The sequence below is a fragment of the Malaclemys terrapin genome, chromosome 18 (assembly GCF_027887155.1).
Source record: "Malaclemys terrapin pileata isolate rMalTer1 chromosome 18, rMalTer1.hap1, whole genome shotgun sequence".
NCBI lineage: Eukaryota > Metazoa > Chordata > Testudines > Emydidae > Malaclemys > Malaclemys terrapin.
In genome coordinates this window covers 17018989-17039730 of record NC_071522.1, presented here as the reverse complement: position 1 = coordinate 17039730, position 20742 = coordinate 17018989, and the positions used below count along the sequence as shown (strand labels likewise).

The 20742-nt window shown below is 45.8% G+C and overlaps 1 protein-coding gene across 1 annotated transcript in view; it reads left to right on the top strand.

The window, feature by feature from the left end:
* Nucleotides 1–20511, top strand: part of SPNS3 (SPNS lysolipid transporter 3, sphingosine-1-phosphate (putative)) — a 45200-nt gene extending 24689 nt beyond the window's left edge. The window contains exons 9-12 of the mRNA XM_054008538.1: nucleotides 2860–2925; nucleotides 15614–15712; nucleotides 19386–19557; nucleotides 20093–20511. Of these exons, the coding sequence (XP_053864513.1) occupies nucleotides 2860–2925; nucleotides 15614–15712; nucleotides 19386–19557; nucleotides 20093–20157 (402 nt within the window). The 3' untranslated portion in view covers nucleotides 20158–20511. The remainder of the gene's footprint in view (nucleotides 1–2859; nucleotides 2926–15613; nucleotides 15713–19385; nucleotides 19558–20092) is intronic.
* Nucleotides 20512–20742: the final 231 nt, after the last annotated feature.

Below are 20742 nucleotides of genomic sequence, written 5' to 3'. Positions count from 1 at the left end.
CTTTCAGTGTCTCTTCTCTACATCACTTGAACCTGCACTGCCTCTTATAACCTGCTGCAGGATGGATGGATTTGCATAACGCTTATACTGCACAGCAGGACTCAACTGCATGCAAACACTTGCAGAAAGCCCCTTTCCAGTACTGAAATCCGCTCCCTCAAGCTGCAGTGATTCTAAAGTATCAAATTACAGATAATGATCCAGTTGAATTTTCATGGCACCAGTAAAAGAGAGGAAGTAAGGGACTTGTCTAGCACATGATCAGTTAGGACTGTCCAGGGAGAAATTAACGAAAGCATGGAAGTTGGGTTGAGGCAGAGAAGGGGTAGTGTTCTCTAATGTTCACAAGGTGCTCGGGTATTTGTGGTTATAGCCAGGTGGCTTGACATAGGCAGAGTTGTATGATATTGCTACTCATATTAACAGACATGTTTCATTGTGGGTTTGGTCCAAAGTGCTGTAATGAAAGTATTGCTTGCTGCCCAGCTAAGACTGGCACAGAAAGCATTTTTGTACAGTTTATGGGCTATCTGGAACCGGAAAAGAGACTGCATCCAAGTCTGCAAGGTCAGATGTGACTGGGCACTCCCTCAGCTACCCCATGTGCCGTGCTGCCAGGCCTGTTTGTATTCTTGTGTAGTCACAATATACGCACAGTCTTTTGCTTTTTGTGTATCTTCAATCTTTAGATTCCTAGCATCGCCGAGCATAGTATGGGCATATGTCAGGAGGAGCCTTCCACCCAGCTCGCTCTCTAAACTCTCCCCTTCATTCCTGTTCCTGCCGATTACATAGCTTCCCTTATTGAGCTAATTACCTCATTAGCCCAGTCATTGCCCCCAAGTGTCAACAGTCACTCATAATAGGTTAACTGCCTCCAGTTAAGCCTGTAATCTTCTTTGTTATGCCATTACCTAAGTGACCAGGGTGCTACAGTTAGTACTCTGGCACAGTGGGTTATAGCCCAGTCCACCTCCCACTGAAGTAAAAGGAAAAGCTTCTGTTACTTCAGTGTCATTTGGGCTGTGCACATAAACACAGGTGCTGATACATCCTGAGCCAGGGATATTGGTATTGGGCACAGTCTGTTCAATGAATAGCATTTCTATTGTAGTAGGTGGCTTACGTTTCATTTAGCTGAGTTCAGAGTTAAGGGGTGCAGAGGCAAATTAGGAAACTGCTTTATTAAGCATCTTGGAAGGAGATAGGCCTGGTTTACAGCTGTATCCACATCCCTCTGAACTTTAGGGGGCGGGAATGACTCAGCATCCAAACGCAGGTCAGACTTCACAGCTAGCCCTTCTCTCTAATGGGTCCACCCAGAATCCTAACTCCCCTGGGAAGAGCCTACCCATAAGATTTGGCTGTGACTGAGAGTCCACCACTAGCCTTACTTCAGTTACACGAGCTGAACTTCTAATGTAAGTGAACTAGAACTAGTTTGAATTGATTGAACAAAGGAGAGACTCTTGTTGCATCCATCCTCCTCTTTGGTCCGTATGTCTGTCTAGACTGGAAGGTCTGCAAGCAGATCCCTGGCCTGACATTTCTAGCCTCCAGTGTGATGATAACTGCTTCTCACAACTTCTATAAATGATCCCTTTTGGTGGGTGTCATTCCCCAGAATCATAGCACAACTGGGCTTCCAAGGAGGTAGGTCAGTACTGAGGTGCATGGGCTAACGAGGGAGGAAGGCTTGCCACAGCATCTTCCTCCACGTGCTTTAACTGTAAATTCACCCACAATTCTTAAAAATGAGAAGAAAAACAAAGTCACAGATCTGTAACTATGCCATCAGTACAGTGATTACAGGCTGTTCATATAAGCACTTGCTTTAACCACTGGATTTAGTGGTTCTCAGCCAGAGGTACACTATCCCTGGGCGTACACAGAGGTCTTCCAGGGGGGAGCCAGTTCCTCACCTAGATATTCGCCTAGTTTTACAACAGGCTACATAAAAAGCACTAGCAAAGTCAGTACAAACTAAAATTTAATACAGACAATGACTTGTTTATACTGCTTTATATACTATACACTGTTACAAGTTAACTTTTTAATCTTGTGGTGTTTCCATCAGATGCGGTTTGGTCCACACAACCTGATTTAAACCCATATCTTGGGACTGGCAGGGAGAGGGTTAATAATTTCCAAGACCACAAATGTAAGATTTATTAGGGACCCAGCATAGTGGGAAGTGTGGCGTGGCCCATCTGCGGTGAATTAGGGAATCCCCACAGGGTACCATAAGAGGGATGTGATCCAAGGAGTCTGGGCTGGCTGTGTCTAGGAGCCAGTTCCTCCCTCCTCTTGGGAAGAGCCCTCTGAGTGCAGTACTTGAACTTTGCCGGCACAGAGTCATCCTGTTGGTTTCATTTAGAAACCTGGCCAAAAGAACCACCTGGAGCTCATTTTAAAACTCATCTCACTGTGGGGAGCTCCTGCCGCGCTATTGGTTTGATTTTTTTTTTTTTTTTTTACTGGGTTCTGAAATGCTTGCTCCCATCTGCTACACCTAAACCTGTCCCTTCTGTTTTCTGTGTCTGAGAGTTTGAGGATTGGGAGTGAGGACTCATGACTCCTGTCCCGGACTCTGCCACTGACGAGATGTGATGTTTGGCAAGTCACTTACTCTCTGTGCCTCCATTTCCCCATCTTTAAAATGAGACACTATTTGCATTTATCTCTGGGGGTGTTAGGATGCTTAGTTAAGGTTTGTAAAGAGATTTTCATGTACAGCACCTCTCATTAACATAGCAAAGTGTAATTACACTTCGGTGAACTCACCTAGCCACTTTATGGTACAGAAAGTCAATCTGTCAAACAGAGCTACTATGGTTTGTTTTGTTTTTGTTTTTTCAGATTTTTATTGCACTTGGAGAATTTTTTTTAGCCTTAAACTGGGCCATTGTGGCGGACATACTACTGGTAAGTTCAAGTTAATTCTTCCTGCCATTGTATGGTTTGTGCTGATCATTTTAATTCTGTTCTCAAATCTGTGTATTCAAAGTACCTGCTTCTCCTGCTAAACCTTTTGTCTCCTCCCAAGAATACCATAATTGGTACCCAATTAACACTAAAAGTTGGCCTGCACCACCAGTAAGAGACTCCATTTCATTGCCCATATTCAAATGTTTTACGTTTGTGCTGAAATGGCTTTGAATAAGAGATCCAAGTGGGGAAAACTCAACATCTTTAAATCACTGTTTTCTAAAGAAAATTGCTTATTAGGGAAGTCTGATGAAATATGCATTGTTACTCTCCTTGGCTTGCGGTGTCACTACTGGAACCCCCAGTAGTGTAGTGAACTTCGCTGTTTTCCTAACACTTTGGAAATGTGGCACTGTTTATTAATTTGATCTGTAAACGCTGAAAGCTGTGTGCACTGTTTTGGGGAATAGAGGAATTTCCTGATAATTGACAGAGTGGTGAAATGAGGTGGAGTCACTTGCTTTGTAATTTTAAGCCCAGATATTTAACATTTTGAGACCATTAACTCTCTGGAAGGGGAATAAGCATTCTAGCAGATGGACATTATGCTGTCATTAGTGATCTCTGCTGAAGGTGTGCATGAAGGGACATGCTCAGTGACAATAAATTCACTTGCAGCATGAACTCGAAAGCCCCTCGGAACAATGGCTTTGCTGCCACGCTGCTGCCATGTGGAGAGACTAGTTTAGGTACAACGCTGGGACTTGGGCATCATTCTTGCCATGCATTTGGAGTGTGCATGATCTTGGGACAGTACCTGTGGTGGAGATAGGGAAGACAATTGCTGCCTAATCAAGTGTGATTAATAATATACTTTTGTTATCACTAATGCTGTCAGTCAGTGTCCTGATGGACACCGGTCCCATCAGCGCTTGCCTTCAGGTGACCCTTCTGTCGGTTCGTTCAGTCAGTCCGTCCTTGCTTTCTCTGCCTATTCAATAACAACTTGCTGAATTCCCCTCTCAATATTGACATCTTCTTTCCAGCACTGGAAGCTGTCGTGACTCTTTTCTTTAGCGGGGACTGTCTGCTAACATTGCTACTCTATAAAGGAGTTCACGTTCACAATGAGTGCACAATCACACCTTCTTACTGGGTAAACTTCTACAGCCTATTCTATTATGCAGTAGGTCAAACTAGAAAGCTAGTTTAAAAACTCAAAAGACCAAGCAAGTCACAACTTTGATACACTCTTTGCCGTGATAGAAGGTGACACTACAACAGCCAGGTCCAAACCTTTTAATTTTTCCACTTGCCAGTGCAGAGGTCTGTCACCATTTTATTAGCGACTAAATGCCCATCGGTGCAAAGTGCAGTAAGGTATTTTCTGAGAATGCTTTGTGAGGTAATCTTAAATTGTAAACTTCAGTAATTCCCATTTTCCTGGTTACACAAACCTTCACTTAGGTCACTTGTTGTCTTTGCTCACTCAAGGCCACTATAACTTAGGAATTGTATCCATTGAATTGAAAAGCTGTGTGGGTTCAGTGTACTGATGCTATCATCTTGGCTACAGAGTGACACAGTAACCATTTAATCTTGGGTTTTTTATATATATGTATTGTCATTTGTATCGTTCAGACAGTTGCTGATAATACCATTGGACTTGGCAATGGCTGTTCTTATTTTACCGTGAAAGTGGCTTTTTTTCTCCCCCAGTGGTGTGGCTATCCAGAAAATATCTACAGGCTTTATTTATCCTGCAACCTGTGGAGCTGCAGACCAAGGAAGATGCTGGCTGAATGATAAGGCTCCTGCTCTTTTGTGGCTATTGAATTAAGATGTATTGAATGTAGCAACCTCTGTGCCCCTTCCCCCCAGCACTAACAACGAAGAGAACTAATGTACACACATAATAGCATGTGTGAAAGGAGAGGTGCCAAGCTCCTTCATGGCTCTCGTCTAGAGAGGTTGTAGATGGAGTCTCCCTGTGTATGAGTCTGGGTACCAAAGTGAACAACCAAGACAACAGTCATGAGGGAAGAAGGCAGCCTGGGGAAGAACACATTTACTTGTGGGGTGTCAGTGTGTGCGCAGGAGGACTTGAGCAGCTCGGGGTGAGGAAGATGCCTTGGTTGGAGCCTTTGGGTTGGGACTGGGTCAGCTTGTCTGGTTTGGGAGAGGCTCATGAAGTATATGGGTACATTTGTGTGTGTGTCACAGCTGGGAGTGTGAATGGCAGCTCTCCTGGGAACGTACCCAGTCTTGTGCAGCCAGCACCGAAGGACATATTGCAGCATCCACACTTGTATTGTTAGTGAACAGGCCCTGTAAATTAAGACATTTATTTGGGGCACTTTGCCTATCTGCATAGGCGTGCACAGCCCATTTCATTAGGGTGTGCACCCAGGGAGTCCCGCCCCCATCCACTCCCTCCTACTTCCCACCCCCTGACTTTCCCCCCGCTCCTTGTCCCCTGACTACCCCCTCCTGGGACCCCTGCCCCTAACTGCCCCCCCAGGACTCCACCCCCTACCTAAGCCTCCCTGCTCCTTGTCCCCTGACTGCCCCCCTAAGACCCTACCCCCACCTGTCCCCTGACTGCCCCGACCCTTATCCACACACCCTCCCCCAGACAGACCCCTGGACTCCCATGCCTATCCAACCGCTCCCCGCCCCAAGACAGGACCTCCAGAACGCCCGACCCATACAACCCCCCTGCTCCCTGCCTCCCCCAACCCCCTTGACACCCCTGCCTCCTGACAGCCCCCCACCCAGAACTCCTGACTCATCCAACCCCCCCCAGCTCCTTGTCCCCTGACCACCCCCTCCAGAGACCACTCCCACTAATTGCCCCCCAAGGACCCTCCTTGCTCCCTGTTCCCTGACTGCCCTGACCTCTATCCACCCCCCGCCCCCTGAGAGACCCCGGGACTCCCTGCCCCATCCAATCCCCCCTGCTCCCTAACTGCCCCCTCCAGAGACCCCTGCCCCTAACCAACCCACCCTGTCCCCTGACTGCCCCCACCCCTTAACGAACCCCCCTGGCCCCAGACCCCTTACCATGAGATGAGGCTCCTAGCTTCCCCGCGGAGCCAAACTGCCCTGCGGGAGCACACAGCCCTGGCCCCCAGAGCTTTGCGCACGGCAGCATGGCTCCAGGGGAGGGGGGAGCATGTCTGACTCCCCACAGAGCCAAACGCTGCCCCGCGGGAGTGCACAGCCCCGGCCCCCAGAGCGCTGCATGCGTGGCAGCATGGCTCATGGGGATGGGGGGGCGTGTCTGACTTCCCGCAGAGCCCCAGCCCACCGAGAGCACTGCGTGCGTGGCATGGCTCCAGGGGAGGGAGGAAGGCGGGGGAGGGGCTGGCGGCTTGCTGCGCTCGGCCGGGCATTCCAGCCCGGGAGTGCGGACCCTGTGGCTTGCCGCGCCGGGGAGTGGAGCCATTTGCCCACCCCTGCATTAGGGTGTGCCTGGGCATACCCCGTGCGCATGCCTATGCCTATCTGACAAGGAATCCTGACTGGATCTCCCAGCAGATGACTTGCAGGCTGCCACTGGAATCAGTGAGAATGAGTGGGTGTTTAGGACATCTCCTTTGATAAGCAGGATATTATGACACATGATTCAGAAGCCTTTGTGTGGGGATGCTTGGTTTGTTCTGTTCCTGACAAATGCCTTATTGCATTATGTGCTAATAGGAGGAAGAGTGCTCCACTCAGTTCCCATTTCATTAGCAAACATCATGTCCAGTCAGACTCTGACAGAATGAACTGCACAACTGTATAACACTTAATGTTATATATGAGTGAAGCCATAAGATGAACCTTATCTCACCTCCTCATTCTTGTTTACTGCTTCTCCTAGCAGCCCCACTCCATTCACTCCTTGTAGTTCTGGATATTGGAAATCTCTTCAGTTGAGTGACTGCAGCATCAGTGGAATTGAATGGGTGCAAGGTATTGAATTAGGCTATAGAGATTTCAATTTCTGGGATGCTTGTTCAATAATTCTTAACACTTTTCATCTCTATATCATTCAGTGTATAGTTGGCATCATTAGTTGCTTGTAGAGATGGGAAACAGAGTCGGGAATACAATCCAAGTCCTTGACTCCACTCCAGTGCCTTACTCACTGTAGCATGGCACCATGTTACCCACCGATTTATAATTGTGTGCGGGCATTCCGGGCAGTCTTTTTGGTCTCTGTCTCTGGAGAAAATGATCCTTCCCCCAAAGCCACTAAGCACCAACTGGCACCTTGACCGTCTTTCCAGATAGGCCAAAGACCTCTTGGGCCATCGAGAATGAACTTTCTCACCCCCACAGAGCCATACTGGGTCAGACCAAGGGTCCATCTAGCCCAGTATCCTTAATAATATATATTCTTCTATAGCAGATAGCCAGGTACATAAACACACACAATACTTGTGGCAGGAGACCAGCTTCCCACATTGCCAGACACAAGAGATATTGAACACATCAGTTACCGTAGCCATGCTCATGTTTCTAGGACCCAAACAGTATAAGGCATCTTACGGTTTTGACCAAAATGGCTAGTCAAATTTGGGGCCTTGCTGGTTGTTTGCACTAGGAGGAGAAATTGATGATGAAGCCAGGTTGATTTTCAAAAATGTACAAATCCTGTTTCCCCAAATACAGGAACAATCAAACAACAATAAGAGATGGTCTCCTGCCTCACAGTTCTAAACTTCTTTCAGCCAGTACCCAACCCCAAACCTCTCTCTCAGCTTCTCACAGGGCCACACAATGTATCTCTCTCTCTCTCCTGCCATGCACACCATACATTTAGCCAAAACGATAGCAAGCAAAGTTCATCTATCCAGCTTTGTAAATTACTGAGTTGACTCACTTATCCCTTTGTTTTGGGCAGCGATCTGGGCTTGATTGTCTCTTGCAGTTATTTTAAATGAAGGTCAGCGGTTAAACCTATAACATTACTCAACATAAAGCTGTTATCTAGATGTAGAAAGAGCTTATCTACACCCAAGCTGGAACTGAAATAATTCAACTGGTTGTAATTCATGCCACTAGTTATTTACTTTGGGGCAACTCTGTGTGTGTGGACACGTACTTAGGTTAAGTGCCCAATTATATCTAAATAGGACATTTTTATTTTCAAAAAGGCATCCACACACAGACTCACACCAAAATAACTAGTGGCATGAATTTTAAAAAAAGTCTTCACTTCACCAGCAAAGAGTTGTGTTCACAGCAAGAGAGGTAATGTAATAGTTAGCTCCTATAAAATCCTAATGGTGACAAAATGCAGGCAGTTTTAACGTCACCTATCTACACGGTTAATATTCATAGATTCCAAGGTCAGAAGGGACCACTGTGATCATCTAGTCTGACCTCCTGTATGACACAGGTCATAGAATTTTGAACTAGAGCATATATGTATTTCAGAAAGACAGACAGACACACACACACACATTCACTCAATCCCTGTAGCTGACTATGCCTACCTACCTCACAGGCCTTTGTCTACACTGGCGCTTTACAGAGCTGCAACTTTGTCGCTCAGGAGTGTGAAAAAACACCCCCCTGAGCGCAGCAAGTTACAGCGCTGTAAAGTGCCAGTGTAAACAGTGCCCCAGCGCTGTGAGCTAATCCCCTCGGGGAGGTGGAGTACCTGCAGCGCTGGGAGCGCTCCCGTGGCAGTGCTTTGGAGTTTCGAGTGTAGCCAAGCCCACAGTAAAACATACCTCCGTTTTATCTCCACTGGGACTTTATGGCAAGATAACTAACATGTACTAGTTGTCTCACTGTAAACAGACACACCTTTTTCAGCTGTCAAGACATGGCCTTGGTTATTTTGATTCCAGTTTGTGTAGGCATAATGTTTGAAGTAAGATGCCCACTATTAAAGCAGCATATACAAACTCGTGTCTGAATAACACATGAGGGAAGGGGCTTTTCATGTGGCGAACACTAGAATTGAATTATAAAGTGATGCCAACAGAAGTCAATGCTACCTGCCTGGTTAGACCCCAAATGGGGACCTTTATGGAAAACCCAGGTACAACAAGGATTGGTATTTACTAACTAGGCCAGGGGTAGGCAACTTATGGCATGCATGTCAAAGGGGGCACGCGAGCTGATTTTCAGTGGCACTCACACTGCCTGGGTTCTGGCCACCGGTCCGAGAGGCTCTGCATTTTAATATAATTTTAAATGAAGCTTCTTAAACATTTTAAAAACCTTATTTACTTTATACAACCATAGTTTAGTTATGTATTATAGACTTATAGAAAGAGACCTTCTAAAAATGTTAAAATGTATGACTGGCACGCAAAATCTTAAATCAGAGTGAATAAATGAAGACTCGGCACACCACTTCTGAAAGGTTGCCAACCCCTGAGCTAGGCAGTGCTCTTGTGTGTGTTCGTGCTGAACCCAGTGCCTCAACATGGTGTGGAGGGAAGTTTTGGGGCTATTGCAGATGATTTCTTAAAGATGTAAAATTGAGGCCTGCTCTATTCACCCATTTTTTTGTACTGACATGGCTATGTCAGTTAGGGAGGTACGTTTTATTTTGAACCAAAATAGTTACACTGATCCAGCCTGTAGTGTGGACACAATTATACCGGTTAAGCTAATTTCTCTTTCCAATACAGGAATAAGCAATACTGGTATAACTGCATAAAACGTTTATGTGTAGAACCTGACCTCTTCTGGTAATTAAAGAGCGTATAGTCCTTTTTGCGAGAGTATGGGTGTTAAGCCTGGGGTCCTGGCCAAAACTAACTTGAGTAATTACTTGTAGCCTTCCTAATTTCCACCTTCAGTTTTAGCTGAAGCAGTTATATGTGATGGTGGAGTGTTGTTGGTGCAGTGTAGCTGCATTTCAGTGATGGATGGAGTGATTCCTCTGTCAAGGACTCTGGGATCTCTTTAGATGGAAGGAGACGCATAAACAGACACAAAGCATGTTTATGAACTTCACGTGCACATCAAACATGAAAGCAGATCTTTTTCTAAGACTTCTTTGCCTTGCTTGTTAGCTCCCTTTTACACAGACAAGAAACAAATACTTCATTTCTCATAGTAGCTAATGCAGGCACTTTGGGTTTAGAAAGAAAAACACCAGCCATCACATTAAATACTTTATGAGATGCCCTAAGGTGAGGGACGGTTTCTATATTTATGAGAAGACTGTTAATAATTAACAATGCAGCACTGTGTCCCTGTCTGGTTCTGTCTCATCTAAGATTTTAAGCACATGAGCCTTTAACAGAAGAAACTGTCCTTCCACAAAGCACAGAGAAAGGACTATAATGTCACATAGCTTCTCTCCAGTCACTTACTGGATGGAGAGGAGCCTCAACTGGGAAGTCCAGAGAAGTTCCCAAACTTCAGGTATGTTTGGATCTGGAGCTTTGGTGTTGCCTCATCTGGTTGTAAAATCCAAGGGTTGCTTTACTCCAGGGGTGGGTTTTCAGTAACCTCATGTAAGAGGAAAGGGATAAACATCTGAGTCCCTTAAACATCTGTTAGAGGGTAATGATACAAAGGCGCCGAATGCTGTCCTGGAACAGAATTTTGCCTGCCTCTTTGCATAAGAGTGCTTCATCCCAGTAGCACTGCTTTGGAAGGGAAGAGGGTGCCAATTAAGCAGCATTTAGAGGGTTCGGGAGCCAATAGAAACTAACAGACTGAATTTCACATGTCTGAAACTAAGTGTTATAAGTGAATATAATGAGTTGGGAACAGGATAAGTAGCTCATTCAATTTTGAGGCTTCAGATTCCCCTAGCAAAGGGCTAACCTCAAATTTCAAGGGTTGGAGAGGGCCGCAACACCAGAGCGGTCTATCTGAACCTTGGAGCTCTAGGATTGACTTGTAATGCAGTTACATTGTTTGAACGAGGATAAACAGCTTTGAAGACCTTTCCCAAAGGTCTTTATTCTTCAGGGAAAAGTCAAGCTGATGCTCTGGTGCCAGAATCCCTACATTTTGGGCTGATGTTAGCATTGCTGAAATTAGGTTTCAGTTGTTCAGGGCCTCTGTGCCCACCTTTATAGTGGGTTCAATTCAGACTCCTGTGGCTGTAACCTGTTTCTGGGCTTCATTGAACTCAGAGTAAAACTTAGTTGGACTCAACTATTTTTTTCCTTCTTTTTTTAAATGAGTAACTGAGCTGGTAGCAGTAGCCAGGCCAGTCACTAGAGAGAAATATTGCAATTAGCCAGTGTGTTATAGTCCCCTCAGGGGGCACTTGCCCAAGTCTGGGGTCCACAGGAGTCAACTCCATGCAAGAGGCACAACTTCTACCCACTTTCCCCATCCGGCAGGGGATTAATCTCAAAGTCAAGCAGGCAGCCTAAAACCCCACAGACCTCCATGTTAGTGTCTCTCAACACCTTCTGGGTTTGAGATTAAACCTGAGACCAAACAAGACTCTGTAGGCCTGGGGTTTATGATGAAAGTTTGGCATAGATATGGCTGATGGTAGGGTATCACCTGGGATTAGAGCTTTAGGTAAAGGTAGGGTTTGGTGCTTCTCCTCTTCCTCCTCAGGGATCTTCTTTCAACCTTGCTTGGATCAGAGTTTCATGCAGCAATAATACAGTACTTCCAATGGGCTAGATACCAATGCCTTGTCCTCCCTGGTTAGAAACATGTGTAAAAGGGGATAATACTCTCACCTACTCCTTGTTTTGCCTACTTAAATTGCCTACTTAAATTGTAATCTCTTTGTGGCAGGGATTGTCATATTCAGGGTATTTCTACATCAGGAGAATACATACTGTGTTAACAGATCTTCAACACATTGTTAAATACAATTTTACCCTTGAGGTTAACCATGACCAGTTGACATGTTTCTAAAATATAACTTACCCTTGTCCACAATAAAGGTAAAATAGCATCTTAACATGTTGAAGACATGTTAACACACACTCTATTCTGCTGGTGTAGGCTTATCCTGGCTGCCCTGTACCTAGTCCAATGGAACCCTAATCTCAGTTGGGACTTCGTGGCACTACCATTGTACCACTGTGTATTTATGTGTGGGCCCCAGGTTGGCTTGGGCTTGATTGCAGTTGATCTGAGGCTGTGTGTGTTATCTCTGGGCTGTATGTATGAATGTGTCTTTCGTGTCAAAGTTAATCCAGATAAAAAGACTGGTGTTTCACGACTGTATAAATACATTGCCTGGCTATCTGTAATAGTGTAAACATACTGTCAGAACAGAAAAGAGGCACAAACTATGTAGGATCCCACTATACTTTTTATCCATAGTTTATCTCCTCCATTATCCAAAATGACTATATTCCATTTTTAAAAATCACCATAATTATCTCAGTGCTTTTCAGTGTCTTGGACACACAGGTACATATATTCTTCTTCAAGTGCTTGCTCATGTGCATTCCATATTAGGTGTGTGTGCTCACCACATTCACCGGTGCCGGAAGTCTTTCCCTCAGTAGTATCCGTAGGGGACCGTCTTTGGCTCCCGCTGTAGTGGTGCCCGCATGGTGCAGTTTGAGGCGGGCCACTGGCTCCCCCCCACCCTCAGTTCCTTCTTGCCGCCAGTGATGGTGCTGGAACATCTGCTGCTTCGGCTAGCATTGATTTCTTTTCTGTTCTTGCAAACTTTGAAATCCTGTAAAATAGTTATACATGGGTAGTAGTTTTCTTAGTTACCCTTAGTAGTAGTTCTCAAACTCTCTGTTAGTCCCAAACTGAACCCAGCTGGGAGTCAGAGCATACCCCGGTCCCCATGCTTTAAGCCCTGTGATCACTGCAAACGGCCTATGCCCGTCAGCAATCCCCATACCAGCTGCCTAAGGTGCTTAGGCGAATGGCACATAAGTGACAAGTGCCGTATCTGCAAGTCCTTCAAACCTGGGACGAAGAAGGAGCGCGATATCCCTCTAAAAGCACTCATAATGGAGTTGCCACTAACTCTGGCACCGAAGCAGCGGTCTGATTCCTCACCGAGCACCGTGGTCTCTGTGTGCAGTGCTCCCCTGGCGCCGTCTACAAGCTGGCACCGGTCTCCCGCCACGGCTCCGGTCAAGAAGCTGAAAGAGAATGTGAGGGGAAGATCTCCTACCTCCCACAAGGGAAAGGAGAGGGCAGGGGGCAAGCCAAGACCTGTGACGGGCAGCTCAACATCCTCCTCGGGAAGTTGGGCCCCAGCTCAAGTCGAGCAGTGCAGCCCATCCCAGGCCTTGCCTGCAACTCCAGATAGCGGTGCAGGCCTTGGGCAGCTTCAGGTGCCGTTGACGCCCGAAGCCCTTCAGGCAGCTCAGGAAATCCTGACACTCCAGGTGTCACCCTCACCAGCTCCTGCGGTACCCTGATCTCACGGAAAACCCACATTGGGACCTATGCATCTGTCCACACCTTAGTGGTACCGTTCCCCATCGAGAGGGATGTCCCACCAGCGTTCACCCACCCGCAGCCACCACGCCTCAGGACGTGGCAGGCTCAGTGGAGCCCTCTTCAGTCCCCGCACTGGGGGCACCGATCAAGGGACTCGAGGCGTACCTCACCAGTAAATTGGCACAGACCCTCTGAGGCAAGTGCCACCCAGCAAGAACTCCGGGACTGGCCCCGACATCTTTAAGGGCCCGGTACCGATCCTGGGATCGATTGGACGCCAGAGACTGCCCATCACTGCGCTGTCATCGCCCATCTCCAAAAGGAAGGTCGCCCTACTCAGGACGATCCTCCTGGCAAGTGGCTCATAGTAGCTCCCGGTCCTATTCTTGAGAGGGCTCGAGAGACTCTTCCCGCAGATACAGGCTCCTGTCCTGCAGTGGGATCTTAATTTGATCCTCTCTAGGCTCACTGGTCCACCCTTTGAGCTGCTGGGTTCCTGCTCCCTTTCCCACCTGTCATGGAAGGTCGCGTTCCTGGTGGCAGTGACATTGTCAAGACCGGTCTCTAAAATTAAAGCCTTGACCTCAGAACCTCTGAACACAGTCTTCTACAAAGATAAGGTTCAGTTGTGGCCCCACCCAGCCTTCCACCTTCCATATGAACCAGGACCTCTTCCTCCCGGTGTTCTATCCCAAACCACACAAGACCAGTGAGGAGAGGTGTCTTCATGCCCTGGACGTCCAGAAGGCCTTGGCTTTCTACTTAGAGCGTACCAAGCGTTTCCGAAAATCGACTCAACTCTTCATCGCTACAACAGATAGGATGAAGGGTCATCCAGTGTCCTCGCAGAGGATTTCCAATTGGATTACCTCCTGCATAAGGAGCTGTTATGGTCTGGTGGGGGTTCTGCCACTGCCGATTGTCAGAGCCCACTCAACGAGAGCGCAGGCGTCTTCTGCAGCCTTCCTGGTGCATGTCCCTATCTAAGACATCTGTAGAGCTGCAACGTGGTCCTCTGTTCACATGTTTACCACTCATTATGCCATCACTCAGCAGGCCAGAGATGATGCTGGGTTCAGCAGAGCTGTGTTGCAATCTACACATCTGTGAACTCCTACCCACCTCCAGGGGTACTGCTTTGGAGTCACCTAATATGGAATGGACATGAGCAAGCACTCGAAGAAGAAAAGACAGTTACCTTTTCCGTAACTGGTGTTCTTCAAGATGTGTTACTCATGTCCATTCCACAACCTGCCCTCCTTCCCCACTGTCGGAGTTTCTGGCAAGATGGAACTGAGGGTGGAGGGAGCCGGTGGCGCCCCTTATACCGTGCCATGCAGGCGCCACTCCAGAGGGTGCCAGAGACAGTCCCCTACGGATACTGCTGAGGGAAAAACTTCCAGCACCAGTGCATGTGGCAAGGACACACCCCTAACATGGAATGGATATGAGCAACACATCTCAAAGAACACCAGTTATGGAAAAGGTAACTGTCTTTTCTTTCAACTTGTTATTTAAAATGTGTGTAATTAAAGCAATCTCTGAGCAATATTATTAGGTAGAATGGATGGCTCTAGGGATTAATAAAAGGAAACAATTTTAGTGTGTCATCAGAGGTAGAATTGCCAGCATCTGACACCTTTTTGATGCCCTGTATGAAAAGTTTGAGCTCCATCCCTAGTGACTTGGAATGCATAATGTTTCATTTCAGCTGGCATCCTTGTTAGTCTTGGCAGAGATTCCAGACTGAGTCTGGAGTCACAAGTACCCTCAATCCAAGATGCAGTCCTTCTAGGCTAGGCAAACTGACCATGTAGTGTGGGTGAAACTACATAGAAAACTGAAGAGCAAATATCTGCTTATGGGTAAATCAATAAAGCCACAAAGGCTATCATTCGGCATCGTCTATAAAAGCTAAAATCACGTGGCAGAATGGATCGGTATACGCTGCATTGAGAGACAGTGTGGGTGAGGTCTTTTATTGGACCAACTTCTGTTGGTGAGAGAGAGAATCTGTGAAACAGATTGAAACATGTATTAACGCCTTATGCTAAACAATGGACCATTCAAGGTGAAGTGGCCAGTTAACTGCTCTCCAGTTATGGGGGGGCAGAAGGAGGAAGGGGGGAGAAGGCTATTAATGGAGTGCCACATTCTCCCCATTTCACCCTCATTCTTTCTTCGGAATTTTTTTCACCAAATAGTTTCTCAAAACCAATCACAGAAAGTAGTCTGCAGCTTGCAGTATTACCTGTAGCGTAGATCTGTGCAGGTCATTCACGGAATTATTGATTCTTCAAATATTGATGATCCTCTTGTTTTGTTTCAGTATGTGGTGGTACCAAAGCGCCAGTCAACAGCTATTGCCTTGCAGATTTTCGTGAGTCATTTGCTGGGAGATGCAGGCAGCCCATACCTCACTGGAGTGGTAAGTAATGGGATTTTATGGCTACTTCTCTGAAGCTTATCCAAACCTTTTTAAATATAAAACATTTGGAACTTTCTGAAGAATAGACTCTGATTCCTGGTCCCAGATTGGAAATGCTTTGAATAGTCTGTCTTGCAGTGTGGAGTTGGAATCCAGATGCACTTAAACCAGCACTTCTGTACTAAGTGCTTTTATATCACTATTGGTCTCCTGGCTCTGCAAACCCTTAAGTACAAGCTTAACTCTATACATACCATTAGTTCCATTGAGTACAAAAGTGTCTGTAGGCTTAGGACTTCACTTTGATATCAGCTATATTAATTCTTAAAGATTTGGTAGCAGTCTGATTATCACAATGGCACTTGTTCAGAGTGTTTAAATTCAAGTGCAAAACTTTTCTGCCAGGTTAAAGGACAAATTCATGGGAACTACTAAAATATCATTTTGCACCTCAAAATGTAAAATACAATTAAATAAAATCTGTGGGCAAGATCTTATTCTGCAAAATACCCTCTGGAAAACTCAAAATATGCAACTCTTGTAATAGCAGGGGGATTACTGGAGCTGAGGTTGCATAATGATTGGCATTCCGAGCCCCTGGTCTCAAATGCTCCTAACTTTCCAAAACTTTACCTTTCTGGACTCAAACTTCCAAAAAATTCACACCGAAAGACAAGAGGTGGAAAGACCAGGAAAATGAAAAGAGTTCAAGGAGTGCGAATGAACGTTGTCACTTCCAAAAATAACTGGAAGGTTCAGTAGCTCCAGTGCCAAAATGGGGTAGCCAATTGAAATTTGGCAGAAATATGCTCACTGAAGAAAAGTAGATGCGAGTGGTCTGATGAATGGTGGGTTTGATTTTATGGCTCTGCTGCTCTGAAAATCACTCTGATGTGCAGTAACCTTTACACAGTAGCTCTTATTGGATAGCTAAGGAAGGCTGCATTGCACACGAGTGCCTGAACAGCAGCGGCACATTCTACAAGAAGCACCTTGGTATGAGCTTTGAGTTCTTCGAGTGCTTTTCGTGTCAATTCCAATCAGGTGTGTGCACACACGTGTGCACAGCAGCCGGAAGATTTCCCCCCTAGCAGTATCTGTTGGGTCGGTCCAGGCACCCCCTGGAGTGGCACCATCATGCGCTCAATATAGGGCCCTACTGACCCGCCGCCCCCTTAGTTCCTTCTTAACGCCAGCGATGGTTAGCTGGAACTTCCCTTGTCTTGTCGTGACAAGCACAAGCAGTCTGTATATAGTTCTCTAGTTTGTGTTTAGTTAGTAGATACTTTACTTAGTTCTTAAGTTTCCTTTGAAGGGGTTTAGGAGAGGGAAGAGAAGGTTCTTGCTTAGGAGGATTTCAAAACCTATAGTGCGGCAACTGAATTCCATATGGATTCGGCATTGTGCCAGAAACTTCAGTTCTGCCTCCTTCATAAATTTATGCTAATAACATCAAGCAGAGCCAGAGGGGATAACCTAATGTGGGTGCACATAGCAACTTCCAGCTGAGACCACCGTAGCACAGCTGCTAGCAGTCTGTCCAGAAGGAAAGTTCCCTTTGGTTCACCTGGTGCAGCTGCTACTGATGGCCAATAAGATTCCCAGTTGATAAGTTAATCCTGCAGCCAAGATAGTCCTGCCACAAGATAGGAGAATCATATTGTTTGGCATTGTGGAGGTTCCTAAGTTCCATATTCGTGCCAGCTCTAGTGATGCGTTATGGTGTGGATACTTGCCCACAAGGGCCTAGATTGAGGCTTCTTACTGAATGCGTTGAGGGCTCTGTGAACTGCTGGTCTAGATTTTGTTCTGTCATGCAGCTTCTGCAAGCCTATTTCCCAGGCCTGTTGCATCCTGCATCCTGTTGTAATTTATGTGCAAAATGCTTTTTTGAGTTGTGTTGCTGTTTGCAAATATATTACCTTGTGTGGAATTCTTAAATTGTGCTTAAAAGCACTTAAGGAAAAAAAGTGTAAGCCTCCGATGTCTTATCCAACTGTTACTCCTAGAACTGTTTACGTGATGATGCATAATGTTGTAACGGTCTTGCAAGCCACACTACGCTAAGCAGATGTAATAAGTTAATGACTGAGACGGTTTTATTTCCAGCTGGGATTCTTGTGCAAAAAGCCTCTTTTCTGCAGAATTTCTAGACTCAGGACATTCGGATAAACATCAGACTTCGGGAGGCTTGTGTGAACCCCACCATCAACCCTTCTGAAATTCACCCATTCCTGATCTCATTGACCAGACATGGAATATTCCGTGTTCAGATCTTGCTGTTGCATGCTAACCTGCTTCCTCTAGCTCTTGATTTAAAAAAAAAAAAAATCCACTCTGGAAAGCTTGTGAATAGCCTCTTTTTGCAGTGTAGACATACCCTCTGAAGGAGATCCCCCCCCCCCTTGGCAGTGACTCTCAGAGCTTGGGTCAACAGAGTCAGGCTCCTGCCGTAAGGCTAAAACTAACCATGTAGACATTCCTGCTTGGGCTGGAGTACAGGCTCTACACTTCTATTTTTAGCATTGTAGTGCAAACCTGAGCCCGTATACCCAGGCTCTGAGACTCGCGGCTGCGGGGATTTTGTTTTTGTTTTTTGTTTGTTTTTTTACACTGTAGGCATACCCAGAGTTTTGTTTTCTCAGGTTCAGAGATTTCCTTACTGTGCTTTAAATAAATAAATGTGTTAAATCTGCATTTTAGCAAAAACTCATGGTACAACCTCTGGCTGCCTGTTTGCAGTTAATCTTACTCTGATCTGGGTAAGTTGCCATAAATAATCATATCATATCAGTCTGGCTTTAAGAGGCTCTTGTTTGTGTATATTTTAAGTCACTTAGCTTATCAGATCTATGACTGGCCAATGTAAGAGTAAAAAGAACTGCCCTTATATATCCATCCCTCAGCTCTGCTCTACGAGCGAGGTTAAATACTGACGTTTTTATTGAACATCTTGAAATGAGCACTCATCATCTGGCCACACAGCTCAAACTCATTCATTTGGGCCTGTCATGACTCCTGCAGCCTCCCTCTCCATTCCATAGACTATGCAGCTATTAAGACCTCTTCCTTTCCATTTCTTACCATGTCACCTCACCTCATCTTCAATGCTTCCTTGCTCAAAATCAGACTCCCGTTCCTCACCCTGAAGCCCCTTTATAGCTCTTCCCTTCTCTTCTTGTCTCTTACTCCTGCTTCTGCCTACTTCTGCCAACAGTGCCAGCTTTGACACCCACCCATCTATCAGAAGTAAAAGCTTTGAGGAGGGATGGGTGAAGACATTCTGATAATGCAAGAAATGACTCAAACCTTTGTACAAACTTTAAATGTGGCTCAAGCCTGTTTTATGGAGACCAAGTAGGAAACCCAGTAAAATGAGTTAATGGCCACTGCACGAGCACTCCGCACTTCCATGGTTACAGCTGTTTCCAGCTCACGTGAAACTGGAAGCTCTGGACATATGCAACAACCTGATTGCATGAGACTTCTAAGCCGAGTGAATACTGAGATGCGGTGAGGGCCAGTTTGTGTGTGTTACCAGATCTAGCGCATGTAGGCAGTGAGTTATCCTTTCCTGTCAGTCGTCTTCTGGTCAGTGATGGCATTGCGAGCAACACATTTAAAGCAGGGAGAAAATAAGCCAAATTAAATGACACTGTGTCCCCCCTACCAGATCTCTGATGCTGTCCAGACCAGGCAGACTGACTCACACCTGGGCACCTTCCGGAGCCTGCAGTACAGCTTCATCTTGTGCGTCTTCATTGGTGTCCTTGGGGGAGGCTTTTTCCTCCTGACAGCCCTTCATGTTGAGGAAGATCGTAAGGAAGCCCAGCAACTTTGCAGAGGTTTTTATATCCGTTTGTAATTTCCTCTATCAGCCTATCCATCTGCCGTAGCTGTTTGTCCCCCAAACTAAAATACACTCTAAGTATATGACATAACAAAGGGAAGTCTGTTCAGCCCAAACCCGCAGCAAGACCAACCAACCACAGTAGCAGACTCAACAAATTCCTCATGCCCCGGGACAATAGGCTTTGCAATGTGCCCTGAAAGTCAGCAAGTTGCCTTTCTTGGCAATTCCTCAAGTAACCTCGCAATACTGTAATAAGATAGCGTTATTGTAAGTATTGCATAATTCAACACACTGTGGGGGTTTTAGGTCTTTATCTGGATCATGATATCAGTCTTTCCCAGGCAAAATGCCAGATCAGAAGGACCATTTCTGGTCTTATGCAACCATTCCTATAAGTTCTCTCTCATTCCATGCAAGGATCTAGGTTCAGAAGTGTAAGAATTCTAGTGAAAACTGATGTATAATGTTCCCTTATCACAAATACTCTGGTAAGTAGCCCACTTTTTGATTTGGACTCTGTTTTCCAGGTATTGAGAACAAAGGCTACATTTCAACTGAAGATGGACTCCAGGATGAGCCCCTCAAAGCATGAAGGAGCCACTGCCTCCTTTCCTTTTGCCTGATGAAGCTACAGTTGGAGGAAAAGGCCAAATAACAATCCCTCCATATGGAAAGAAAAACCTGCATACTCATTTTTATGATGCTTTTGACTGAGAGTCAAAAACTTGCTACTGAAATGGCATATGGCAAACCTCCACCCCCATTTGTGAAACTGGCACGAGAGCTCTGAGCAGCTTAGTAGCTCCAGAAGCCAGGAGTATAGAGCTGTCACAGAAATGGATAGTATCCCAAAGAAGACAATCTCATTTAAGGTGGAATGTCTCGTTGAGATGGGGGATGGGGCTACTGTAAATTCTCAGCAGGATGATGAGTTGTCTGTCTAAAAGCTTGGAAAATCAGGGCAAGTACAAACATAGCTGAGGATTCTGTATCCCCATGTCCTTATTTATGAGGATGGAAGGCAAAGGCTGGCTGTGGAACTGAACAAGTGTAACTAGGAGGGGCAGAACTTGCTGTTATGGAAGTTTAATAAATTACAACTTTAAACAATCACGGGGGAAAATGGATAACTAACTTGGAGCAACTTCTGCAGGACATACAACAGTAACCTGTTTCA